General features: G+C 31.4%; 1 protein-coding gene across 2 annotated transcripts in view; it reads right to left on the bottom strand.

Moving 5' to 3' along the window:
• Positions 1-3,339: 3,339 nt before the first annotated feature.
• The window catches only part of Ets65A (DNA-binding protein D-ETS-3), a 168,292-nt gene continuing 144,773 nt past the window's right edge, over positions 3,340-26,858 (bottom strand). For both annotated transcript variants that reach the window (XM_014430238.2, XM_014430239.2), the window contains 2 exons: positions 20,135-20,340; positions 3,340-5,641 (listed from right to left, as the gene is read on the bottom strand). In XM_014430238.2, the coding sequence (XP_014285724.1) occupies positions 5,523-5,641; positions 20,135-20,340 (325 nt within the window). In that variant the 3' untranslated portion in view covers positions 3,340-5,522. The remainder of the gene's footprint in view (positions 5,642-20,134; positions 20,341-26,858) is intronic.

The following is a 26,858-nucleotide window of genomic DNA, read 5'->3' as shown; positions in this document are numbered from 1 at the left end:
GAAATATAAACAATTTAACTTTATAACTCCGACTTCTTCCTATTGTAATTGGAATTAATAAAGAAATCTATTAAAAACGAACGAGTACATTAAAATGAAACAAAAAATTCTGAATGGATTAATATATCTTGCATATAATAATAAATGCCCGCTTGTGTACCAGTTCGAACAAATTTAGAAAAAAAAAAAAATACTGTGTACTCATGGTGTACACAGTATTTTTTTTTTTTTCTAAATTTGTTCGAACTGGTACACACACACACTGGTTAACACTTTGTATTTAACTATTTAATTTATTCAGAAAAAAATAACTGAATTAATTAATATTGTGTGTGGGTGAATACAATTTCTCCAAATAATGTGTTTGTTATATCTCCACCTTAATGCTCCCATAAATATTTAACAGGTAAAGGAGTAAATAATGAATTAATAACAAAGTTATAAATCAAGATCCGGCCCGAAGGACCATTTTTTTCCCGGAGAAGCCGCTATCTATATACACACATATATTTACATAGATGTTGGCTAGGTGGAGAAGGGGGGAGGAAGGAGCCTGTAAGAAGGAGGGGTGAGGGAGGCTATTGATCCAGCAGGCAGCCAACCACCACTTCCGGCCTCAACCAAGATGGAGGCACGCCACTCCTTCATCCCTCCCTATCTCATCTCCTATCTACGGCTATCTATATCATGAAGGCGGTCGCTTGTATTTGATAGATCGCCCCTGGCGCTCAACAGCAGAGTCAACCCTATTTTTCTTTCTTATAAACAATAAATAATATTTCTCATAAGTTATTACATCTCAAGAAATCTTATTTTCAATTAAAAATCAAAGCAATATTGCCAGGTTTTATTTTCATTAAACAATTTTACTTTTTTTAATACTGTTGATATTATAGGAATCCAATGTTTGCTGATCACTGACTATCTGCACGATAATATCAAAATCACTAGCGTTTAACACGAAAATAAAGTTTACTCAAAACATTCAGAGAACTCTATAAAACATACAACGCAATGAAACCGGTGCTGTCGTCTCTTGGTACTCATGAAAGTTAAAAATAAGACAATATATTTAATAGTTAACCACTGATTCGATTAAGAAAGTCTAAATTGAATCGAAAATTAAATTTAGACAAAGGAATGCAATAAAAACTAATAATGACTTAACAGTTTTAGCCATTACAATTTAAAATGTCTTAGCCAGGGCCAACAAGAAATGAAGGCTAAAAATAAATGACACAACACATTCAACATATTGCGTTATCATGTTAATCTCGAAAGAGTACTGTAATTGAATCGTTCAGAAAACTGACAAAATAATTAAGATTAAATAAAAAGAAAAATATTAAAGAACTAAAATAATAAGGAAAAATTACTTAATACTATTATGTATTTTAATATTTAATCTCTACGCTAATGTAATATAAGAATAATAAGCAATTGTCCAACTAGATTTAGTATGCTGTATGTATAGCAACCTAATGTTGTCGGGCGGCGCTGCTTTTTTGAATCAAGTGTTTCTCTCCCCGTCCGCTCTCTCCCGACCATATCTCCTTCAATTAGTTACGATAAGGGGTAAACAATTGAAATTAAGTTAAGTAACAAGTTAAAATATTTCTGAGTGCTTTTTGAGCTCAGATCATCAGCATACTAGCCATCTAATGGAAATTATTCATACAATGCGGAACTAAGAGGCTGTAAGTATAATCCGCTAAGTTGTAAGTTCTTGAAGAACAAACGAAAACGTTAAGTTTATCATGATATTGAACAATTGGATTCGCTAACAAAATTATATATAGTATACAAATAAATTAACAACAAAATCTAAATATGTTTTCTTATATATTGTCTGATCAAGTCGATTCACGTTTGACTAAATGGAAGACAAGATGTGACTTTATTAATGGAATTAAAGTTAGACTATCATCTACTGTTAGGTAAGTTTTTTTAATTGCATTTTTTTATTTAGTATTTCTATCATTTAATTATACATTTTTTCATTTAAATATACACTAGTTATGAGAATCCGATTTACAGAGAGATGGACATTAGTGATAGACCTGTCTTGATATGGAGGAAGCCATTCTGTGGTTCAATAGCTTAAGATGAGTGTATTGTTCGCCGCTGGACAATGGGACAATGGATGGGAACTTCACGACTTGTCACCTCCGCGCTTGTCATCAAGAATTGTATTGAGTCTTATAGTCTCGGTCGTAGAAACAACTTCTATATTTTTTCATAATTTTGTAGGTAAAAATTAATTATATTAATGTTTTAAGAAATTCATTAACAACTTTTACTTTAGATTGTACCTTAAAAAATATCATTCTCAAAGATGACATTAATAAAATAAGAGGAACCGCAATATCAATTATTAATTTATTAAAAAAAAATAAATAAAAATTATAAGTAAATCAGAAATTTCATCAAAACTTGGATTTTGTAGTGAATTGTCTTACACTAAAGTATCCATTACGGGAATAACCACGTAAAGCTGGTCAATCGATTTTTTTTTATTAAGTCGTTGGACTTTACCATCGTCTGATTATTTTTAAAAACATAGAATTTATGTTTTTTTAAGCATTGATTTTACCTGAACGTTTTTTTGGAAATTGGTAAATTAGTTAATTTAACACAACAAATGAATCTTTAAGAAAAAGATTCATGCATTATTATGTATATACCGAAAAAAACATTCTTGGTAGAAAATTAAATGAAAACATGAATTGTCCATTGCATAAATTATCTATCTATACCATACTTCAAACTATATATAAATGTAATATTAAAAATAATATTTTTGTTTCTGTCATTTCATCTCACAAACAAGTTGAATCGTAGTTTGTCACTTTACAGTCACTTTGCGACGGTAAAATAGCTTATATATTTGTTAGACAAGACTATGAAAACAGTGACCGAAGATTACTCACTGAATACCTACTTAATTATATTTAACATACATTTAAAAACCATTAAAAAAAAAAGATTAATTAAAATTATTCTAATTATTATTTTAATATAATTCAAACTTTTTTAAATATTATTTTAATATAATTAATATTTAGCTTAATTTGATGATGTAAAGGAATTTATAAAATCTCACTATAACTATTTTGCGAAACACCACGTTTCATTTACTAGCTTTATTTCTCTTATGTTATTTATTAGTTTCTTGGTTTGAAAATGTGTTCAAAAAATTTCTTCTCAGAAAAATAATGAAAAACACTTACTAAGTTTTAGGAAAATAAATAGTTTTAAATGAATATAGGGATATAGAAATATAAACAAAACTTGGGTTATTTTTTTTAATCCAATTTATTTGGATCTACATAACATTTATACAGTACGTTACAAAGTTAATGTTTAAAACAATGAGCGAAGCCATTACACTGACCTCCTTAACATATACAACATATATACCGTATTATATATATAAATTTATTTATATATATCCTTAGTTATCTAACCATTAATACTGCTAAACTAGGCATGTTTGGGTATTTACAATTTTAGGTAACACTTAGCTATATACTTTAAGCGGTAGAAAATAAAATCACATTCTGTATTCTCGTTTCCATCATTAAAATTTATGTTTTATTTACAATTAAAAAATACTGGGTTTTGACTAGGATTCCCCAGCACTGGGGTAAGTTTATATATTGCGGAATGTACGTCTGTCTGACTCTTTCAAAATATTAGCATACGGATGAATTATAAGCCCATATGGCTTATTATAAGTAAATAAATTATTTATTCATATGACTTTCGTATATTAAATTATGTCAAAGTAATTTGAAGTGAAAATTTCTCAGACCATATCTTTCATAAGGATGAATTATAAGCCCATATGTCTTATTACAAGTAAATAAATTATTTATTTATGTAACTTTCGTATATTAAATTATGTCAAGGCAATTTAAAGTGAAAATTTCTCAGACCATATCTGTTATATGGTTGTTCCTATAGGAATATAAAACATATTGTATAAAGTTAAAAACACATTAAAAGTAAATATATTTTTTTTTAATTTTGGAATAAAATAAAAAGTACCACTAAAAACAAATTTATTATTTAACTATAATTTTTAGCTTAACAATTTAATTTAAGCTTATGATTCGTAAATTTACACTTAGATACAATGATTCAACTGTTCTATTTTATTATTTTATCCCTCTAAAAATCCATTGGCACATAAAAAAAAAAAGTAATTTCTAATTTAATCGATAGATTAACTACAACAAAAAAAATATTTTTTTCCCCAAAATTCAAGAGTCAAACATAACGCACAAACCAAGTTTCGAATATATTCACACGCACAAATTCACGAACCAATATATATACACCGAGGCCAACTACTATCCTCGACTCCGATTGTCCTAGGTTTGGAATTATTAGAACATTTACATTTATAAATAATTCATTTTTTTATTTCTTTTTTTCTTTGATTATTTTTTAAAAGTTATACTGTTTACATTACGTTCAGATGTGCAACGTAAATTCCATTTCACGAGGAAAAAATCTCATGAAATATTTCTCCTGTTGTACGTTAGGAAAAATGAAATCGCAATCGTGTTTAATGTTTTCGAATGAAATTCGTCAAAGTCCGAGCGAGCCCGTAAGGAACTATATAATACGCAACTTTCACAATGAAAGCAAATAGGAAAAAAATCAGGCGATAATTTTAAATTAGCAAGTATACAATAAGTATTAATTTGATTATAAACATATATAAAAAAAAAAATCAGCTCTATATGAATCACAAAAAAAATTATATAAATATTAAAAACTAGGAATACACAAGATATGACTAGAAACGTTTTCATATAACAGCTTAGCAATATAAATAATAATAAAATAAATAAAATTAATCACTGGTTGTCTTTTAATTACTCATCACATTCATGTACTTTCCATATATCTTTGGCATCGTTATTCTGAATAAATAAAAATAACAACATATTGATAAATTAAAAAGGAGTTTAAATTATATAAGTTGTAAGACTATTTTATTTATTTCAATTAATTTTTAAGAAATCTTGTATTCGGTTGATCAAATAATAGTAGAATTTATTATTTTTTAAATAATCACATTTTTTAATATCTATATTTCCTACTTTAAATAACAATGTGTCAATGAGAAGGCATTTTGGATTAGGTATATATAACAGAATTCAAGTACATTAGATTATATATGACGTTCAAATTTTGACCAACCGAATAAATTAAAAACCAATTCTCCTACAAATAATTGTTTGGAAAAAGCTAGTGGTGGATAATTATTCTTTTAAACATATAAAACAAAATTTAAACTCGTTTTAAATGTCAGAGTAGCTTTAAGAGTTCTGATACAATTGATAACCAGTTTGTGGTAGAATCGTTGCTTCCGACTGCCCACTTGCCATCGAGTTCTGTTGTTCCTTTCCACAATTTTGGCCCTGCAGGACGAGAAGAGAGTCCTGGCAGGACCCCGCAAAGACTCCTCAATCCTCCGGTAGTTCTGGGAGGATGTAGCCTCGGCCCTGTCATGCGTAGTGTGGGTACGTTCCCAGAGGACCCGGGTGGCCCATCCCGTGCCCAATGTTGGAGTACAGGTTGGCGCTTGGGTTGCTCCAGTATGTACCCGCCGATGGGAAGATGCTACCTGCAACCAAAGAAACAGAAATAGTAAGATGTCTTCATGCATAAGAAAAATAAAAGTGATATGAATCCATTTTGACGAATTAAGTAGATGATAATAGGAATGCAGTGGCAATAAAACTCAATCAAATAATGCTGCCTTATGTGTTCTAAAGTTTTGGCCTAAGTAGTAGGGTTCTTTAGGTCTGTGAGCAGCTCACAGGAATCCTCAAGACTGATAAGATTATCAATAATAGTGGTGAACATTCGTTGAATATCCAGATTCACCAAGAAACAACTACCACTTACATAAAACATCAAACAATTATTTCTCTTTAGTTTTATTTCTGACCAAGTGTAAATGAGATTCAGCCAACATTCAGCTATGCCTATATAATAATCTACGAAGTGATAAAATTTTTCTATGAAGAGAATTATTAGTATTTATCCCCACATTTAGTCACTTTGTAAATATAGTGAAGCCTTTTAAGTAAAGAAGTATGCCAATGTCAAGTTTTACAAATAAATTATATTTCACTCCAGTATCTAGTAAATCGTCTATTTCGAATATATTCTCATGCGCACAGGTTCATTGATATAAATATTTTTTGTGAAGTCATACGATAAGTCCGATGAATGTTTAAGTAATCGATGAAGAACGGTTCATTGGCATATCTATTCTCCAGTACATGTAATATTAGAAGATCTTGAAAATAATTCTTATCTATTATTTATCTTTTCTTTTTTTCTGTTTTCATACGAATTTGTTTTTTTTTTATATTTGACCTCAAAAAAATTATGGTTTTCGTGTGTTCTGACTTTGGAATTTCCATAAATGTATTATTAAATCATTTGGGTGTATCAATTCTTTGTTTTAGTAAACTACATTGAGGTTTATTAAATCTTGGAGCATAGCATATTTATTTATTTTTTAGTACGGCTTTGTATGATTTATATGTTTTCTATTAAAATCATTTTAGATTTTCTTAAAAAAAAATAATAATAAATAAAAGAGAAGGTCATTGTAATAATAACTTCTACTGGAGGTAGCATGAAATTGTATTAAAACGAATATTTTGTGAGTCTTTTACTTTTTAAAACATTAATAATAATTATAAAATAGGTAAATATAATATATTATTATAATTTAGGAAATAGGTTACAAAACTCACCACTATAAGTTTCAAAATATGAAATACAATTTCTTCAGTGTTGGATGAAAAAGTTTCAGCGAAAATCAATTCAATAACTAACGATTAAACAACTTAAAAAAAAAAATTTAATTCAATTATATATGTGCTTCAGTTAAAATTTCAAACAGTCTCCGACAGACTAATATTTTTCCATTGTCAATGTGTTCATAATTATTTAGATAAATCAATTTTTGTACTTTTTTTTTTTTTTTTTAACTCATTTCATTTATTAAGCTAACAAATGCATGTTTTATTTTTGTAATTTCACATAAGTATATTTGAATTTTATAAAAATTATATTTTTTCTATACATGTCTTAATATATTGATAGCAAGATTGTATGTATTTTTTTCTGTTTGTCATGTTATTTTATTAGCGGACATATATTTTTGGCGGAATAATACAAACTTAATTACTTATTTTTCTGCTATTTCACTCATTTATCCACTTATCTTTATTTTAAATGTGCACTTTTTGTGATTATTATTATCATCATATTATTTGATATTTATCTATTTTATTTCATTTTTTAATATTATTATTTATTTAATATTTTTATTTGATTTTATTTAATATGTATATATGATATGATTGAATGAATGAATATTAGGACTAATGCTCATTGCCCTTGAGTAACGCAGACTTTATCAATTTAATAAATAGTTAAAAAAAACTTTATAATAATTGAAACAAATACCTCACATTATCTATACATCACAGTGAATTTTAATCTATTTAAAATACAGACTCTCGCGCCACTTATTCTTCATGGAGGTAATCGCATGACAAACTGAATGCATTGAAAGGGAGTAGTCGGCGCAAGTACTGTTGGATAAATGGAGCGTACAGAAAAGAGAAGGGGCGGGCAAACAGACAGAGAGGAGCATATGCCCCCTGAATATTAACCGGCCCAATCTTATGTCATCAAGTTGTTAGGGTCACGTGACCCACCATTAGCGGTCACGTGAGGCCGGTTAGTTCGCTCCGTCGCCTTCACGATCCGTCATCATTGAGGCAGCGCAGTCTTCACGCCCTGGATCGAGTATAAATATTGATAGCGCATTAATCATCGACTGGTTCTAGATCTGTATCGTTAATACGGCATTTTAAATTTAAATTGAACGATTTAATTTTTTATCTCAACCATAAAGAGCACCTTATATCAAGGTCCATGTTATAAAACAATAATGGACCACACAACAAATGAAAATCCAATTTCGTTCTAATTCATTGTATCACTCTCCAATTATATTGCCACGAAAGTAAATGAGGCAGTTCACACTACTGTTTTTATAATTGAACAAACACTGAATATTTTAAACATATTTTTCCTCATTGTGTAGCCAACATTTAACCGACATATACGGACCAATTATTACTAATAAGTTACTTCAGATTGAACAGAGAATGTAACCCTTTAATAAAATAAAACGCAACATTCCAACGAAGATACCAATTGAAGTACTAAACGTTTGGAGAAAAATCTACATATTTAATTATGGGAGCAAATAAAGATACGAATTGCCGGCAGATATATGCTGTTATGATAATAAAAGTTTTCAAATTTACCCCATGTTTTACAATAGTTATAAAATATTTAAATTAGTAAATATTTTTAAAAACCCCAGGGTTAAAAAACATCACATAATTGAAGAATGGGAACATTTATAATTGGTCCAAAACGGAGTCTAAGATGAACCAAAAATAGATGGAGAGAAAGAGTGAGTGTATGTATGAGTGAGCGACAGGGTGAGGGAGAGAGAGTGAGAAGGAGTGAAAGAGAGACAGTATTAGCGGGTAATCGGGGAACGGTCGCTAATGGCCCGGGAAATGGGGAGGGAAAAACAATCAGCCGTCAATCTGCTCGGAAACTGCCATTTATATGGAAAAGTCGTTAGTCCCTCCCTCTATAGTCTGATTCCATCTACTATCGCCTCTCGCTTTCGTCTCTATCAGCTATGTAATGATATCTACAAAGGTTATCGGCAACCTTCACTGTGGAAAGGTGTACTAGCACGACAGGAATGAGAACTCTGTATAATAATAATAAGTTAAAAATAAGTTAATTTTAGCTTTATTTTACTTTTAAAAAATTTTTTTATTCATAAGCAGAACAACAAATATTATGAAGGATCAGCAACAACATAGCTCCAATCTACAAAACCTAGGTAAATATAAAAGAAAAGTTTCCTAAATTATGTTTTTTGAGATCTCTTTTTTATGATTCTTAATAAATAAAACTAAAGATACTGTTAAACAAAACAATATCATAAAGAAAAAAACACGACAACATGTAGCTCCATGTTGTTAACTCAGACGTATCTGTTAGTGATAAAATCATAGATTGTTGTAGTAGGACATCACGGAGAATCCGAAAAAGTTGGGATTCAATGTGGGCTGACGTACCACTAACCAATAAACTAAGAAATGTTAAAAAAACACACAAAAGTGGACAAGTGCCATAATGGGAAACAGAAGAGAAGAAGTGGTTGTTGCAAGAGTAAGAATAGGACATTCCAAATTAACACATCTCCACTTAATCACAAAAGAGGACCAACCTAAATGCCAAACCCGTCAGTTCCCATTATCGATAAAGCATATAATTGAAGAATGCTCATCATTTCGTCAAGCCTTCGAAAATAATAAAATTCCTCGTACAATAGAATTGGCCCTTAAAGAGTCAGCATCATCCATAGAAAAAATAATAAAATTTCTGAAAGAAACTCAACTTTATACTAAAATATAATCCACCAATATCGACCAGTGAAAAAGGAAATAGTCTACATTCAACTATCAAATGTCAAAGACACGAAGATAAATAAAGTAAAAAGGGTGTAATAACCTAGATGTTGATCACCCTGAATAAAAATCTAATCTAATCTAATCTAGGACATCTCGACTGCTTCGACGTGTTTCTTGACGAGGGACAACATCCTTCTTGAACCATTAAGTCCCATGGAGATGTACCCATCTCACAGAAAATACAGGAACATAAAGATCGGTACTACTCACTTTCCTGACAGTGAGAAAGAGCAATATTTGTTTTTACCGTAATCTGGTATAATTGAAAAAGGGTCACAAATGGAACTACCTCCGAGAAGTGTCAGGCCCTCACTTGTGTTTATTAATTCATTTATCAATATGTGTTTATTAATTAGTGTTTAGATAAATTAATTTACTGTTTACCAAAAATTCTGTAAGGAACCAGAAACTAGACTTAAAAGATAAGAAAATGTTTAAGCCAATGGATACAGTACAGGGCGCCGTATTTTTTTAATCCAACAAATTTCTCCTATCCCTCCTAAAATCATAATCTAATTTTCCCCAATTGGAAGTAAATCACTTTAATTTAATTTTATTTATTTTTATATACTCGTATTATTATAAGAAGAAAAATGTTAATTGAATTTTGTTGAACTACTATTTAGCCAGTTTTGTTATTTCTAAGCCAATAATGTTTAACACTCTTAGTGCCGGAGGCCAATATACTACCGACGAAAAGTTACTATTCACATTGCGAGTGAACTCTATTTTAAAATAAATTTATAATACGTTGTCAATGGTCTAATTCCATTACGATAGAATGAAAAAAAGTCACTACGTACCTCTTGGAGTTATTATTTATTTTTGTTGTGCAATATTATTTATTTTTTTACAATATATAAAGGAAATTCAAAATATATACTTTGTTATATTATAAATAGTCAATATAAAGTGATGATGAAAAGAAGACTTTACGTTTGTGTAAATAAGTTTTGTTAGAGAGAACTCAATTCTTATTTTCTTGATAACCATTTATACCTCTGTTATTTATTTAATTTTGAATGAATATAGAAAAAATAGTGTCATTTTCTATTTCGTCTTTAATACGCTGATTTTTGAATTATGTGAATATTGTTTTTTGTTTGGTTTTTTTTTCCAAACCCTTTTAAAGCGAGCCTTTTCCAAACCCTAGTAAAACATCGTGAAATTCGGCCAATTATCTTTAGATAGGCACCTCTTTTTGCCCAGCATTAAAAGGGTTAATAACTATGAGGACTGAATGAATGCCTCTTCTCTCTCACCTTATCTATATCTTATCCCTCTAAAAATCATAATCTTGTTTTCCCTAATTCAGATAAATATTAATCACCTACGTCTACATTTTATTTAATTTACGTCTATGATTATAGGAAGAATTATGTGAATTGAATTTGGCCAAAATATATGTGTATATCTACATTAAAGAAATTATTAATGACTAAATGAAATAGAGGAATAAGCTATGTATATCATTATGGTAAACTGATACGTATAACTGAATATGTATATAAACTTAAAACATATGCATGGAGAGATATTATGAAGCCAAGAAGGGGAGAAGGGAGTGGATATACAGCGGGGCGTTGGAGAGGACTCGAGTGGTTGGCACTCACACTGCGACACGGCGGCTTTGGAAATTAGGCTAGTTCTGTGGAGATTTGCATCTGGCATATTGACACAGCCTCCGCAAACAGTTCACTCTGTCCCTTCTTTAAATCGGTCAATATCGGCCCTCGTATGTTTACCCAGCTAATAGTGTCTTCGTGGGGGGAGGGGGTCTGCTTTTGTCCAATTTTAAAATTGTTCTATCTCTTTGTGAATATCTGTAAATAAACTCTAAGCTGAGTGCCTATAAGCCGTTGCTGAAGACATTAGTTGTGGGTAGTCTGATTAGACGGATTAAATAACAAAGAAACCTAATTTTATAGACCAAGCGACAGCTTAGTTATGAATCTGCTAAATAGCAGAAATTATTTTTAAAGATATCCATATAGAATTATATTTGAAAATTAATTGTTGAACCTATGCACTAAACTGTAGGGAGATCGTCCTGTTGGCGGTCAATATGTAAATATTTACAATTCTATAACTCATTACTTTTTTTTTTGGTTGGCTCTAAAGACCTTGTAGATCTTTAGCCACCCAACCAGTCTTCTCCACGCCTGCCTATCTTGGGCTACTATTTTGTAGTTTTCTGCAGGCAGCTCTTTCGCATCATTGTTGATTCTGTCTATCCATCTGGTTTTTGGCCTCCAAAGTGGCTTCTTGCCTACTAAAATCGTATTCATTATTTTGTAGAGGCTTCCTGATGGATTACTTCGAGCCACATGTCCCGTCTTCGTAACCTCCTTGCCTTCATGGATATTGATTGACCACTCTAGGCAAGCAGATCCCTGTTAGTTCTTCTACTTCATGTGTTAAGGTTCTGACCCCAGACCGCTCCTGTAGCTGTATGGATTTGAATGAGGAGTTGTATGGACCGTTCAAATCTTTCGATTCGGCTTAGGTTCCCTAGCCTGTTAGAGCCCAGGTCTCGTAACCGTATATAAGAGATGGCTTTATCATGGCAACGTATAGTTTTTTCGTTCTTAGTTTCAGATTTTTCGGGATTTCAGTATTCTTGACAGACACTCTGTTCGGGCTTTCTATACGCTGGTCTATCTCAGTCCGTTGATTATTTATTAGTTATTGTGGAACGGAGGTATTTGATACGGTCTACTTTCAGAAACGATTTTCTGTCCAAGCAGACCATGTCATTAGAATGAATTTATTTGGCTTACAATCATATATTTTATTACGAGTATATTTTCATTTACTTGCAAGCAATTTACTTTGTTTCTCTTAACAGTCTTTCCATGTCGGTTACTTCCTAGGACAGCAATGTCCACAAAAACTTTATGTTTCATTTCAACGTGCATCCCACCATTTTCGCGTGATGTTCTTCTAATCATTTTTTCTAGAGCTAGATTAAACAGCATTAGCGAGAATCCATCTCCTTTTCTCAGACCTATTCTGACTTCAAAGGCTTCAGATACTTCTCATCACTATGGCTATTATTAATTAGTTTTCTATTCATCTATATTTATATTTTCTTATTTCTTTTTATATATTTAAATATATAACTTGCTGCATACTTCTGTTCTCACGCACAAAATATGTTCATTTTGAATTTTAACAACTAAATTAATTTAGGAAGTAAACATAAAGAAGGGAAAAACACATATGAACAGTTATGATTAGAAAATTGCAATCAAAAGAGAAAAAGAAAGTAGTACAAAATAACTTTAAAAAATTTCTTAAGCACAAAAAATATGTGTGGCCTAACTAATGGAATTAAACTTAAATATAATTTATCTTAGCGTGAATAGTGTCGCTATAGGCGCGAATAAGTTTGCCATTTAAGGTTAGGACTTACAAATAAATGGATTCATAAAATATTAATAAACACTGAACCGACGGGTATGCGTCCAAAGGGTAGAACGAAACGTAGATGGGCCGATTTACTAAAGTTAGATTGGGGGGGGGAGGCGTGTGTTACTGAACAGATGTATGTAGACAGCGATTGGTGGCATCGGGTTCGAACCTTCAGGTTACATAAAAATCGATTGGTTATGTTTTAATACCAAAAGACTGAATAGATGGACGTGAGGTAAGGATTTTCATTCACGGAAGGCTTATTAGTTCTTAAAAAAATATTTACAAAACCAAAGGAGTAGTAAGTAGTTCGAAAGATAAATAAAGACATTTAAACCACAACATGAATGGACCTCAGCAACAATAGGTCAATCAGATAAAGTACATGAGAAGATAAGCCATAAGTCCGGTAGACACCAGTGACCCTTGAAAACACAATATAAAAGGATGACTAATAAAGCCGTAGAGGTGAAGAGATGGAAAAAAACGAGTTGAAGAGAGGAGAGTTTCCATTGTTTCAGTACCTCATGAATGATTCATGTAAATAGTTGCTAGTGCAGGGGTGGCCTTTGTTTGTACGGATATTTATTGCGTTAGCCCCTCCCTAACGACTGGAAAATCTCCCCTAGCATTACATCTGTAAATCTTTATCTCCCTCTCCTCTTTCTTCCCTTTCTTCGAAGGAGATATGATACGCCCAGATATATTGCCTGCAGCTTCCAGCCGACTTGTTTCAGAACCGCTCTAGCGTATGCTATCCGGTAGTTCGACTCTATAGGTTAGTGAGGGGTTGTGCTAAGGGAAACTCCAACACGGTCATGCGAGCAGAAACGTTTACCAACAGTTAGGTGCATTTTGTAAGAATCTTTATCATCGTCACTGGAGTTATCACTCAAAGAAATAACTTGTTCCTACATACATTCCCGAAACTACATACATTAGTAGTATGATGGCTGCTAAATTATATTAAATAACGTATCAGTTCTTCTTATATTCAACCCTAATTAGTCATTTTTCTACATCCGAATTTTATTACGTTGACTAATATTCCAAATATTCTGATTAAAATTTGCAAAAAATGAGTTCACCTTTTACTTTTTACTTGAAACATTATGCGAGAAACTTGATTTTATTTTAACCGAGATATCACTTTAAGGTGTGCTTCAGTGTTGTGATATAAAAAAAATTGGGTTCACCTGTTGTTCTACTCACTGAAGGCGACAGACGATTGAGAATAGTAAAAAAAAAAAGAATATATATATATATATATAATTAATAAATAAATAACGAAAGTATTGAAACTGGAGTACTTGGAACCAGAAAAGAATATTTTTGCAATTGTTGAGATTTTATAAAACTATTGATCATGAAAAAGAAATGAGTGATTAACAGACGGCAAGTGAGTGAACAAGTGAACATTCGCCATCTAAACTTAGCGCGACCAGCGAATTGAACGAGGACATTATGATTTAAGTAATCAACAATGCTAAATAAAAATCTTGCTTTCAAAATAATTTGAAATAACATAAAACAGATTCAGTTTGAACTTCAACCTGAAAAACTATTTAGTTGCAAACATAAATATATATTTAATAATTTGGAAAAACTGGTTTAGTTCAAAAGCGATCAAATGAATTGAAAGTTTTTGTTTTGTAAAGGTCTTAATATACTTTACTTAATCTATTAATAAAACCATTGAAAATTAGATTTGTATTCATTTGCTAAAAACGTAAACCCAATTCTTCTTAGTTTTCAAGTTTCATTACTAAAGAATCGGTAAATCCTAAGCTTGGCAAGTTGGCAACTTTTGGAATTTTTTACAACTCAAAGATGAAACTTTCCTAATCGTTAACTGGGAAATTTTTACAAATATTGATTAAGTAACATAATTAAAGAGAGAAAAAACAAATTATACAAAAATGATCCAAGAAACCTCTCTAATGTCATGGTATCTTATACAGTATCATGCCAAGCCAAGAATCAAAAAGTATATATAAACAGAAAATTATATTCCATATTAGAACGGACTTTAACTTATAGCATCAGAAACTTCTACCGCTAATTCACTCTTTTAATAGAAAATAAATAACCCACTTAAAGAACCGATTAGCATGCGAAACATATTATATGCTGTTTAAATTATAACTACAATTTAGATAAATAGTTTTTATGTATTGTGTATAGCATAATTATGAATAACATAATTGTTATCTATAATAACGTTGTATATTGTCAAATAATGATTTTGACAAATCAAGCTTTGTTTAATTGTTTTCGTCTAATTTAGCCGTACAGAACCAACCCACCAAAAAGTGAAACTGTATCATTAGCAAGAGCTTTAATTATAAGTCTTTTTTGCTAACGAGAGCACTTAGACTAAGTACTCTTGCTAAAGACGTTGTAAAATTTTGAATAATCAGTGTCCTCAATCATTTGCAGTAAAAACTAAACGGCCCTAGACGCTTATTAAAAATTTTCCTTAAATAAATATGGAGAATTATGTATAAATATTAAAGCTATCTCTGAATATATAAATCTAGTATAGAAAGATTGAATTGGAGAATAAACCGATCACGACATGAAACTAATTAATTAAACTTAAGATGAATAAATCAATAAGTTTAGTTAACTCATCTGCTTATACAGGCATGGTTTTATGGATTTCATGGTCATATATGGTTATAGTACACTAGATGAAAGAACTAAAAGATCATCTGACCTCCATCGCTTTTAATTGCATTCGATACTGTTTAAAAAAAAGTATTTGTTTCTTCTTTTACGAAAAGGAAATTACAATAATTTCAAAATAAGGTCCTAAGAATCGCAGTGAATGCGATGTTGGTTTACAGGAAATAGACGAAGAAATGCACAGGGAATTAAAAATGGAATCAATAGAAGACTTTATCAAAAACGGTTCATAAAATTCCACTCCTAGTGGTACCGGCAACTTACAACTTGGGAAATCCAACCTCATCTTGAAGACTGAAGCCCAGGCTGCTACAGGACATCCTGTTATAAATTCTATATTTATCTATTCTATTATTGACATTACAACGAATTTATTTATTTTTTCTCAAATTAACTGTTTTACCCATTAGACGTCAATTATTTATTTTATTAAAACTATGAATGTCATTGTTTTTGTAATTAATTTGTACGTTTCTCTTGTTTTAAGAATTGTTTTTATCTATTCATTTTAATTTTTTATACTATATATACATATATTTTTTCAAATTCATCGTTATTATTCAGAATTGTTCAATATTTAGAGCGTTGAAAATAGTTAGGGGTGTCGTTTGCACCAGACTATACACCTCATAATCAATTATTAAACAGAAGATAAAATTTTACTGATATTAATCATGTAAGGCTCACCAGGCCAATCTGGTATTGAATAAAAGAATACTTTCATGACAACTTGTATCTAATATGTTGAGTACAAAAATAATGGTCAGTCACTCCGGTATTAGTAGAAAATGTGTCAGCTGATGATTAAAATAACAAACAATTTTTTTGTTTCAACATAGCTAATGGTAGGTAATATTAATTGAAAGATTAAAATCATTTGAGCAAAATAGCTGTCAATCGGTCTGATAGAAATAAAGATGCGTCAGCCGATGTTAAAAAAAAGGATATATATATATATATTTTAATTAAAGAGAATATCATGCTTGTTCTGATACCAGATCCAGAGCCTTACTTCATGAAGTCAAAATTATAAAAATACAAGACCAAAATGGTTCCGACATTGATGGATTTTTATAGACTGTGACATTAACAATAAAGTAGGCGTTGGTATTAAGTAAGTCTACGTTCTGATGAATTCAAAAGCAATTAAGAATTATAACAAAAGAAATAGTATAATCCTTAAAATATTATCATGTCTTCACAATGCTATATTAATATAATTGTATTTTACTATTAAAATGTTATTACTTTATTATATATTATATTTACATTATCTTTTATACCACTATTATTATTAAAAGTAGTATTACTTTAGCTATAAGTACCTATCCCCTGTTACAATCCTTTTTTTTTATTTTATTGTTTTGATTTGAAATGAAGTGATAAAAATGTTAGTTGGACCATTTTATTAATGGTACCAGTACTCTATGAATCAAAGCTTGGTTACACTTGGCGAGAAAGTAAAAGTTGAAGTAGTTTTAATTTGCTTGCCATTAAAAGTATATTTTAAAAGGATAAATGGTTTTATAAAATAAAACCAGAAGGAAAATAGTTATTCTCCAAAAATATAATCATTTTCAGTGACAAACAATACATGTTCTCATGCACCACTAACATTACTTGGTAATATTTTAACATTATTTTAAAAGGCATTCCAAACTAAATCTAGGAACTTGAATTTATATTTTTATTTATTTATATTTATAATTTAATTTATATTTATATTATTTATGTTTGCATTTTAATTTTTAATTTTATTTATGTTTACTTATATTTATATTTATACACGAAATTCATGTTAACATTACTTATTATAATTCGTGGTTTTTCATCATAAACTAGGCAACGCAAATCTCAGAGAACCAGGGTCCTTGATTCAACCATTTTTAAATAGATAAAATAATGAAAGATAGTTGAACTTTAAATTTATTTAGAAATTGCAATTAGTTCCTGATCAAGAAGATTGAGAAGATATTGATGAAACTATGGGTGATACGATCCGAAAAAGTATTAAGTAACATATAATCATACACTTGCGTACAGTAGATCGTACATTAATTTACAGTTCAAAATACAAATGAAAACATCTACCGTCAAAGCAGCCGGGGAGTGGGACAATCGACAGTGGGAAGGAATCGAAGTAAAATGACAACTTGCCCCTGTGAAACTCCCTGATAATACTGAAGTCAGTCTCTTTTTCAATTCTCATCTTTCTTTCCCTTAGATAAAACTCGTTTATTTAAAAATATTTTTCTTTCATTCCTCTCGAGATTATAGGTTTTATTAAACTAATTAAAATGACAAGAGCTTATTTCATGAAAAGATAATTTTGATAGCTGAAAGAATTGATAATTAATAACCGTCCTGAAGATAAATTTGTTTTTTAATGTCCTTGTTTTATTCTGGTTTCTTTTATTTTTCCCGCTGTTTTTAAGAGTACTTTTGCGTAGGAAATAAATCAATCAATTAATGAATAAAGACAATAAAAAATTGTAAAATCGGATCCCTCGAATCCGAACCACTATGAACTAATCCTTTTTTTTTCCTCTTTCGGCAAAGACTCGCATTGTAATCCTATATTGGCCTAACCATGATTGGGGGTCAAAGTTCTTCATTTTGTGGGACCGCCACTCAATGAAAAAAGTCAACGTCAAAAACAATAGACATCAAATTGTTCAGACTGTGTCTTGACCACTGAGTGGCCCATGAACTAATCCAGTTAGCACTTAAGTTTTCTAATCAAGCCGGTCACGATTTCTATGTTCGTTCCGAATTTCACGAGATATTAGATGAGAAAGTTAAGATATTTTCTGAAGGTTTTAGGGTTAATTGGGAGAAAGCGATTATGATTAAAATGTGATCTACTGATGCCAGGCATCACTCAGAAGATTGGATTGATTTATTATTCACTTATTGATTTATTTAAATCTTTAAGAATAATAATTTTCTAATAAAATCCGTTAATCTAGAGGTAACACAATTTTGAAAGTGTATAAAAAATAAGCTACTACAGTGCACCTAGATATCTACATTTCTACTATTATTTAAGAATAAAATTAATAATAATATTTCTATTGCCAAAATCTTACTCCTTGTAATCATTTTATTGAAGGCGTTCCGAGGTTGCAGTTAGTTGTAAGGTCTACACTTTATTCTACTCGTTTTAACTCCGAAATTTTATTTCCACAACACACAGCTACTTACTGTTTAAAACATCCTTTGGAAAAGAAATGCATTAAAAAGATATCTTTTTAACAGAAGGACAACACAACTGATGACATCACCCAGAGGGTAAGTTATCATCCGATAAGGACATTATATTCCTGGGATAACTCATCATGGGAGGAAGACTAGAGGACCTGGAGGCTGGAGGAAATTGCCAACGCCTTTGATCCCGCTATCTCCTCTCCCTTGCCCCGTTAGCTTTTCAATTTGAACTCTTGTTTCTATCCTCTTTGTCCTCTTCCCAAATCCAATTTGCCGGGCCCGGTCCGCTCTGTTAGCCACCGCTAATTTTGCCCTTTCTTCATTTTTGCCACCATTTTTCTCTCCCTTTCTCGAACCAAAAGTTCATTTCCTAGTTATCTCTCAGGCCTTAGGGGTCACATGATCTCGGAGAAACGACGACGGACAGGCCTTCTTTCAAAATAACCCAGCATAGGATAATATTAGCATCAACTGGATTCTTGTTATATCCGATACATAAATCTCTGGTCTGGCATATATATGTATGAGGTTAAGGTCAGGCAGAAGTAGTGCATAAAAGATATTTACAACAATTTTGAAACAAGTCCAGAATTATAATCTAAAAGGAATAAAAAATTTCGAAGAAAAAGTGAATTAAGTCAAAACTAGTAACCTGGTTATTTGGTAAGGAATAGCTATCATCTCCTCTCTCCATTAATCTGACATACTGGAAAGTTTGGAAATTTGAGAACCTACTTCAAATTATGATAATTTTCGTCAAACAAGAACGTTGTAGGCGAGTCTTTTAAGGCGTCAACTGGTAACCACGAAAGTACACCGGCTCCGCTTCAGTTACGGCTTCATGAGTTGACTTTTATTTTGGCAGTCCCACAGAATGAAAACTCGATCATCTCCCTCCCCCCCCTCTACCTTACAGAAATGGGCAGAAAGGTGTTAAACAAAAAAAAATATCTTCAAACATTAAAGATTTTATTATACTCCTGGATAAAAATCCAACTAAGGACAGTCTTTCCAAAACATGTAAGAATAGGGAAAATTTTCTTTCTCCAGACCTCCAGTAGGTTTTAGTAACAACTTCCATGGTCCCACCATTCTCATATAATCCCTCTTTTGCCTACTCATATAATGTTTTTGATAAATGGAAAACAAATTAAAAAATCAATAATTAATGCATGTTAAATGGACATGAATATCATATTATATTAGTTACTCACCCGATGAGGAGGGTATGGGATGAGGACTCATGAAGTTGAGCTTTGCCGAATGGTGGTAAGAGGACATGAAGAGGTCGCTCTGGTACTTGTAGGCCGCTGGATCCGTAGCGGCTGGCTGGGTTGCGGCCGCCAGGCCTTGGAAGTCGAACTTGTACGCGTACCTCTTCCCATGTACCTTCGTCATGATGTTCTTGTCGTAGTAGTACCTGAAAAGAAAACAATATATATAATAATAATAGTTATTGTCTTAGTAAACCCGCAGGTTCCTTGTTTCCTTACCAATTTAGTACAGGTTCCAGGATTTTTAAAAAGGTTTCAGGTTAGATCGCCATCTGTTATATCTGTTGCTGATGTAACAGATGGCGTTCTCATTATACAGTAGGAACCCACTTATTGAAACCGAGAAATCTTCAGTAAAGGTATTTTTTAAAAATTTTTCACTCAAACAAGTCAATTCTTGCATTGTAAACCTGGATTAGATGAATAAAATGAAATACAATCTTACGACAGAGAAGAGGTATTGTAATAACCAGCGGAACCTATCCTCCTACTAATGTGATTTTAACATCAATTGTCAGACCAGGAGTTCCGTCGACCAGCTTTTTTTACGGATTACCTGGTATGAGTGCTTAGGTGATAAGTGTGGCTGATTACCCCAGCAATTTTTCACTGAATCGTTTGTAGTGGGTCCTTGTGTATTCATTAACAGTTGGCATGTTAGGTCAGTGTGTAAAGTTATGTAACTAACCGAAGGAACTTTTGTTACTGTTATAAGCTGTAATCTGATTCATTGTTTTCGAAAGGAAAATTGAGGTTCATGAGTTTTTTAAATGTCTCATATATTGGTCCAAATACCTTTTACTAATTAAGTGTATTTCTTCAATTTATGTTCAAGTTTTCGTTTTGAATTTTAGAAATGGAGTGAATAAAGAATTTTTTTTGTAGAATCATAGATCACGTATCATTCTTTGGTGGAATTTCAGACTGAGGTAGTGTATAATTAGTGTGTTTGTGGATTCTGTATTGTCAATGATAACTGAATGTTTTAAGCCAAAGAGTAAAGATGATGCGAGGTGAGTTGTGATTTAATGGCCTGGTAATTTAACTTTATTATGTGGTTGCTTTATCTTGGACCTCATTCCCAAACCTAATCTCCTACGGCAGTGGAGTAGCCAGGATGTCGCCACAAAAAGAGGAGGGTTTTTCTAAGGATCTACTTTTACGAAATTCCAAATCGGTATAGAAATGTATAATATATTTTCTATGCTAACGTACTCTATTTTTGAAATAAAATAAAAATATGTTTATATAATTTTATTCCCCTCTGATACCCCTTTTTAGCAACGCCACTATCCTAGGGGTCATCAACGATCATAAATATCTTCATAATGATCTTGAAAACAAAATCCAACAGCACCTAGATAATAGTTGATAACATATTGACTTATTCTAGTTTTATATTTATTGGTTCTGTAATATTATTATTATCCATCATTTAATTTTATTTTTATAAAATAGAGTTTATAAAACTTTTATTTAACACATTATTATTATATAGTACTTCATTATTTTAATTTACTTAATTTCAGGTCACAAGAGATATACATGAATAAAAGACACCTAAGGAAGGGCCACCTGCCAGGCTAGAGGGAGATGCAAATGCTCCCTTTCCTAAATACATTATCCTTTACCACGCCCCTATGCCAACACTGTTCTCTAATCCAATACTCTTCAATTCCCAATAATAGGACTGTTGTCATTTAATAATAGGACTCTTTTCATATCAACACATCTGTGTCCAGTCACATGTCCTCGGGCTGTTTTCAATATTTAAAACATTTTCTAATGGATGGTATTTTCTTCAATTTTTTTTTATGATATTGTAGGACAATACCGTACATTTCAAGTGTAAGGGGCTGTGACTACTGAAAACTTACTTTATGACTACGGCTGTAAGGCCTACGGATGTACGGCCTAAACATCAAATGGAAAAACTTAATTTCATCTTGTTCACGCATTAATTTACCAGCAAAAAACTTTTCTTTTTTTTTTTCATTGTTTGATATTTTTGAGTTTGTTCATCGTTTTATTTTCATCAGATTTTGTCGTTTTATACGTTGCATGGAACTCTTTATACTACCGCACGTAAGTAAGTAAGTTCTTTGGGAGCAATATCGTACAGAGTAATATTTTCTCAAATAATTATGTAAATTTACTTAGATTTATTATTAAACTAAAAACTTGTTAGGGATATAGTATTTGAAACGATGATTTCTATGTTAGATAGATATAGTGATCAAAATCTCCCATTTACTAACTTTCCTTTATAATATTTTTTTAATCACATAATGTTTCTTCATCCTCAAAATATTTTTTTTTTTTTTTATTAATTGTAACATTCTCTATATACCCACTTTAAACTATTATATTTTATTTTAGAAAAAGGGAGTTGACATGAGGAATGTTACATTTATTTTTAAAAAAAAAAAATTCTTAGGAGATCCCCCGAAAAATTGAAAGAAACTATATTATCAAAAGAATAGGAGATTCTTTTAGAGTTTCCTGTTAGAATATTATTTTCAATTGAAATGATTTTCTTATCAGTGTATAAGAGATGATGCTTTATTCGATTTGAGTTCATGAAGCTGAAATGGAAAATAATGTACCATCCAAATGTATCTAATATGTGAGTAATACAAAATGGGACGGGACTTTTTTTTTTCAATGCAAAATAGAATTTCAGAACAGTTTCATATTATGCCCTTTTTTGATCTGCAACATTCTAAAAAGAAAAAATCGCCAAACAGTGCAGAACATAGAAACAAAAAAAATAAAGAACAAATGTATTTCGGATTAAATAGGTTTTCAGTAAAAATACGTCATCTATATTTGATTATTCTCCATCGATCAAGAAAACTTAGATGGTTGCTTCTCAATAAGTAATTGCCTTAATTGTAAATTATGGTTTCTTAAATGTATCTGAATTAATTAAAGAATTTTTTTTTTTTTAGTTTTCAACTTTTTAGGCGATTTATGCCTTCAGAACACGCCCGATAAAAAAAAAAAGTCCTATATAAATTCGTATTGAAATTTTATTTTTAATCTGAATTTGTAAAGAAAAGTACCCCATCCCAGGAAATTCCAGGATTAGGAGCACTGGAGAATGTTAAAAAATTACTAACACTCTCAAAAGACGAACCTGCCACTGTTTTGATCTGGTGAAAATCAAAACAGAATGGGACTACTTATTTAAGAATTTGGTAAGTAAAGGATTGGAAGATACCAATAATAATAAACTTTTCATTAAAAAGCTGAAATGCCCTTTGGTATCAGTTATTAAAAAAACTGAGATGAGAACGGAGAAATACCGTGTATTTAAGGTAAATTATTTTTCATTCCAGTTTTCCGAGTGTCATATTAAATAAGGATTCATCTACATAGAAATGAAACATAGACCACACGCTCCAGTGAATATCACATCTAAATTCTCGAAGATGTAATAATTAAGGGGGATCAACATTTATAATGACAATTAGCAAACTACATTCAAAGTAGTTTTTCACGGAATAGGTGCACATCTTTCACGGAGTCGTTGCTACATTTCTGTCATTAATATCTCCAAATCCATTGTAGAATGGTGTCAAATCTGGAGAATCAAAATAAATCTTGACAAATCCCACCAGATCACCTTTACTCCCCGTCGTAAACCTCTACCCTCCTGTCCTACAGCATTCTTTCTAAATACTCCACTAACGCCTGTTGAGATTCGATACTTAGGACTCCATCTTGACAAGAGACTTACTTGGAATCCACATACAAGACTGAAACGACAAGAAACTGCCCTAGATTTCGATTGCTACAACACCTTCTTGACAAACGCTCTAAACTTCCCATTCACTACAAAAAATTATTTTATACTACGATAATCAGACGAACTTGGACATATGGAATTGAGTTCTGGGGCTCTACCAAACCATCAAATTCGCATCCAATCCTTACAATCCTAAATCCTACGTAAAATCCTTTATGCTCCTTATTACGTTACAAATAAACTCATCCACCAAGACCTTAACATCCCATTCGTTGCAGATTTGGCTTAAAACAGATGTGCGGCTTTTCATTCCAAACTCCTTACCCATTCTAACCCATTAGTTCTTAATCTCTCATCCTTAACAATCCCTGATAATCCTCCGAGGTGTCTGAAAAGAAGGTGGCCACGGGACCTTCTAATTTAAATTAATGCTTGAAGTACCACCAATGGGTGGTTTCTTTCCAAGATTTTTAAGTGTAAATGAAACAGACGACATATTTACATATTGTATTTATTATTTTGTACATTAGTAAATTACATTAAATAAATGAAAAAAAAATATCTCCAGATTACTCTCTACAACTGAAATGTTCCCCAAGTAGAATAAACTTTGGAACGTTTTCTAAAAATGTTGGGAATACATCCATTTAATTAATAATTATTGTTTTAAAAGAAATACATAAAATATATTAAGGACAAAAAAAAAAATTAAAACAGACCAATAATTGAATAGTTGAAGGTGGAAGAGATGAAACCTTTTGACGACGTACAGAAGGCGACGAAATGAGGAGCGAATAACGATTGGTCCCGAGGGGAGCAGGAGGAGGGTGGGACAATTTGTTTTAAATTGAAATGAGGGGGACACCCTGTTGATCCCTCCGGTTAGCTAATAATGCTCTCTATTGGGATTTGGCAGTACTAATCCCTAGGGGGCTATATAGTTCGATAATCATTCAATAGCTAGGCACTGATTACGCAATTAGTCTACCTCATACATCACCGCTATATGTCAACGCTAGTGATCCCTGCTAAGTCAGGAGATCATGGGCTTAATATGCGATGATAAGTTCATCTTGTCCTTGAACAAATTATCAAACCAGATAAATGTACACAATATGTTTGAATGTGACAGACGAAAAGAAACAAATCGTAAGTCTGAATTTCATCTTTTATTGTAAAATTCGTAGAGAGCACTCTCAGGAAAGAGTTCAACACTTCAGCGGAACACATAATAAATTCAGTATTAATAAACCGTCACCATCAATATAAAGCGTAATCTAAAATTGTAAGCCACTTACTGTGACATAAACAAATCATAAATTTACTACTAGATGTTCCAAATTCGAACTCAGGTCTTTTTCTATATTCCGTAAAATATTCCAAAAATAAAACCAAAACTATCTAAATCAATTCTAACTTAAATATATGTCGCAGAGCTAAAATGTATAAGAATTAATACATCAATTACTCTCTGAATTTTATTCGATCTATATCTGGAGTTTGCGCTATTCCACTTATATAGAGAGGGATTTTCTAACCAAGGGTGTACCATCTTGGTTAGTAAGATTGGAGTTCAATGTCACACTTCGTCGTTAAGAAATTCTTTAAATGACACTTAAATGGGTTTATAAAATATTATTCATGGACAACGATATACTACCTAAAATATTATATGTTAAACATTATAATATTTACACAACAATGTAAAGCATAAATTAAAACATAATTTGGAAACCAAGTTGGATAAATGGCAATCAGAAATAGATGAAAATAGAATTAATAGAATTTTTTTAACCTCAAAAAATTTTTATTGAAAAGGAATACTATATATACTTGAACCTAAACCATTCAAATGTTAAATGCAGGTTGTATTAGCAAAATTTAAACATGCTTTACAAAACTAGGACCTTAGGCACTTCGCAGTATCAAAGTTTAACCAAGCCTACAATAACGTATTTACAGTTCATACCAATACCCAATTATATTTAACAACAGATATTCCTTTTCAATAAATAAAAACACTAGTTAAACTACGACTCTCTGTTGTATTTTTATAATTCTAGTAAGGCAGATTTGTTTTTTTTTTTTAATTGTTTGTAACTTAAGCTTATTATTATGGCACTGCAAGAATCCGGGCCTCCTCCGCCTCAGCCAACCAATCCCCACGATCTGTTGCTATCTCTTTCCATCTTTTAACATTTTTTTATTTATTTATTTATTTAATGTGATTTACAACTGTACAAGTAATCAATACAATAAGTAAATATGATGCATGTTTCATTTACACTTGAAAATCTTGGGAAGGAACCACCCATTGGTGGTACTTCAAGCATTAATTTAAATTATAAGGTCCCGTGACCACCTTCTTTTCAGACGCCTCGGAGGATTATCAGGGATTGTTAAGGATGAGAGATTAAGAACTAATGGGTTAGGAAGAGTCAGGAGTTTGGAATGAAAAGACGAATATCTTTTTTGGGCCAAATCTGCAACGAATGGGATGTTAAGGTCTTTGTGGATGAGTTTATTTGTGACGTAATAAGGAGCATCAAGGATTCTACGTAGGATTTTGGATTTTAAGGATTGGATGCGGGAGGAATTTGATGGTTTGGTAGAGCCCCAGAGCTCAATTCCATATGTCCAAATGGGTCTGATTATCGTAGTGTATTATTTTTTGTAGTGAATGGGAAGTTTAGAGTGTTCTTTTAACATTTAACCGCCTTAGACCCTGCTTAACATCGTGCAGCCATCCGATCCGGGGACTTCCTCATTTCCGTTTTCTATATGGTTTGTTTGTTTGTTTGTTTGGTTGTTTAGTGGCGCCAAACTTCATTGGTCATCAACGCCATTTATATTTTATTTAATTTTGCTAATATTCGTTAAATTTTATTTATTTTTTATTTTTTTATTTTTATT

This window comes from Halyomorpha halys, unplaced genomic scaffold, assembly GCF_000696795.3.
Source record: "Halyomorpha halys isolate HHAL.00 unplaced genomic scaffold, Hhal_1.1 Scaffold868.1, whole genome shotgun sequence".
NCBI classification, from domain to species: domain Eukaryota; kingdom Metazoa; phylum Arthropoda; class Insecta; order Hemiptera; family Pentatomidae; genus Halyomorpha; species Halyomorpha halys.
Note: the sequence above shows the minus strand (reverse complement) of the source record. Positions and strands in the feature narration are given on the sequence as shown.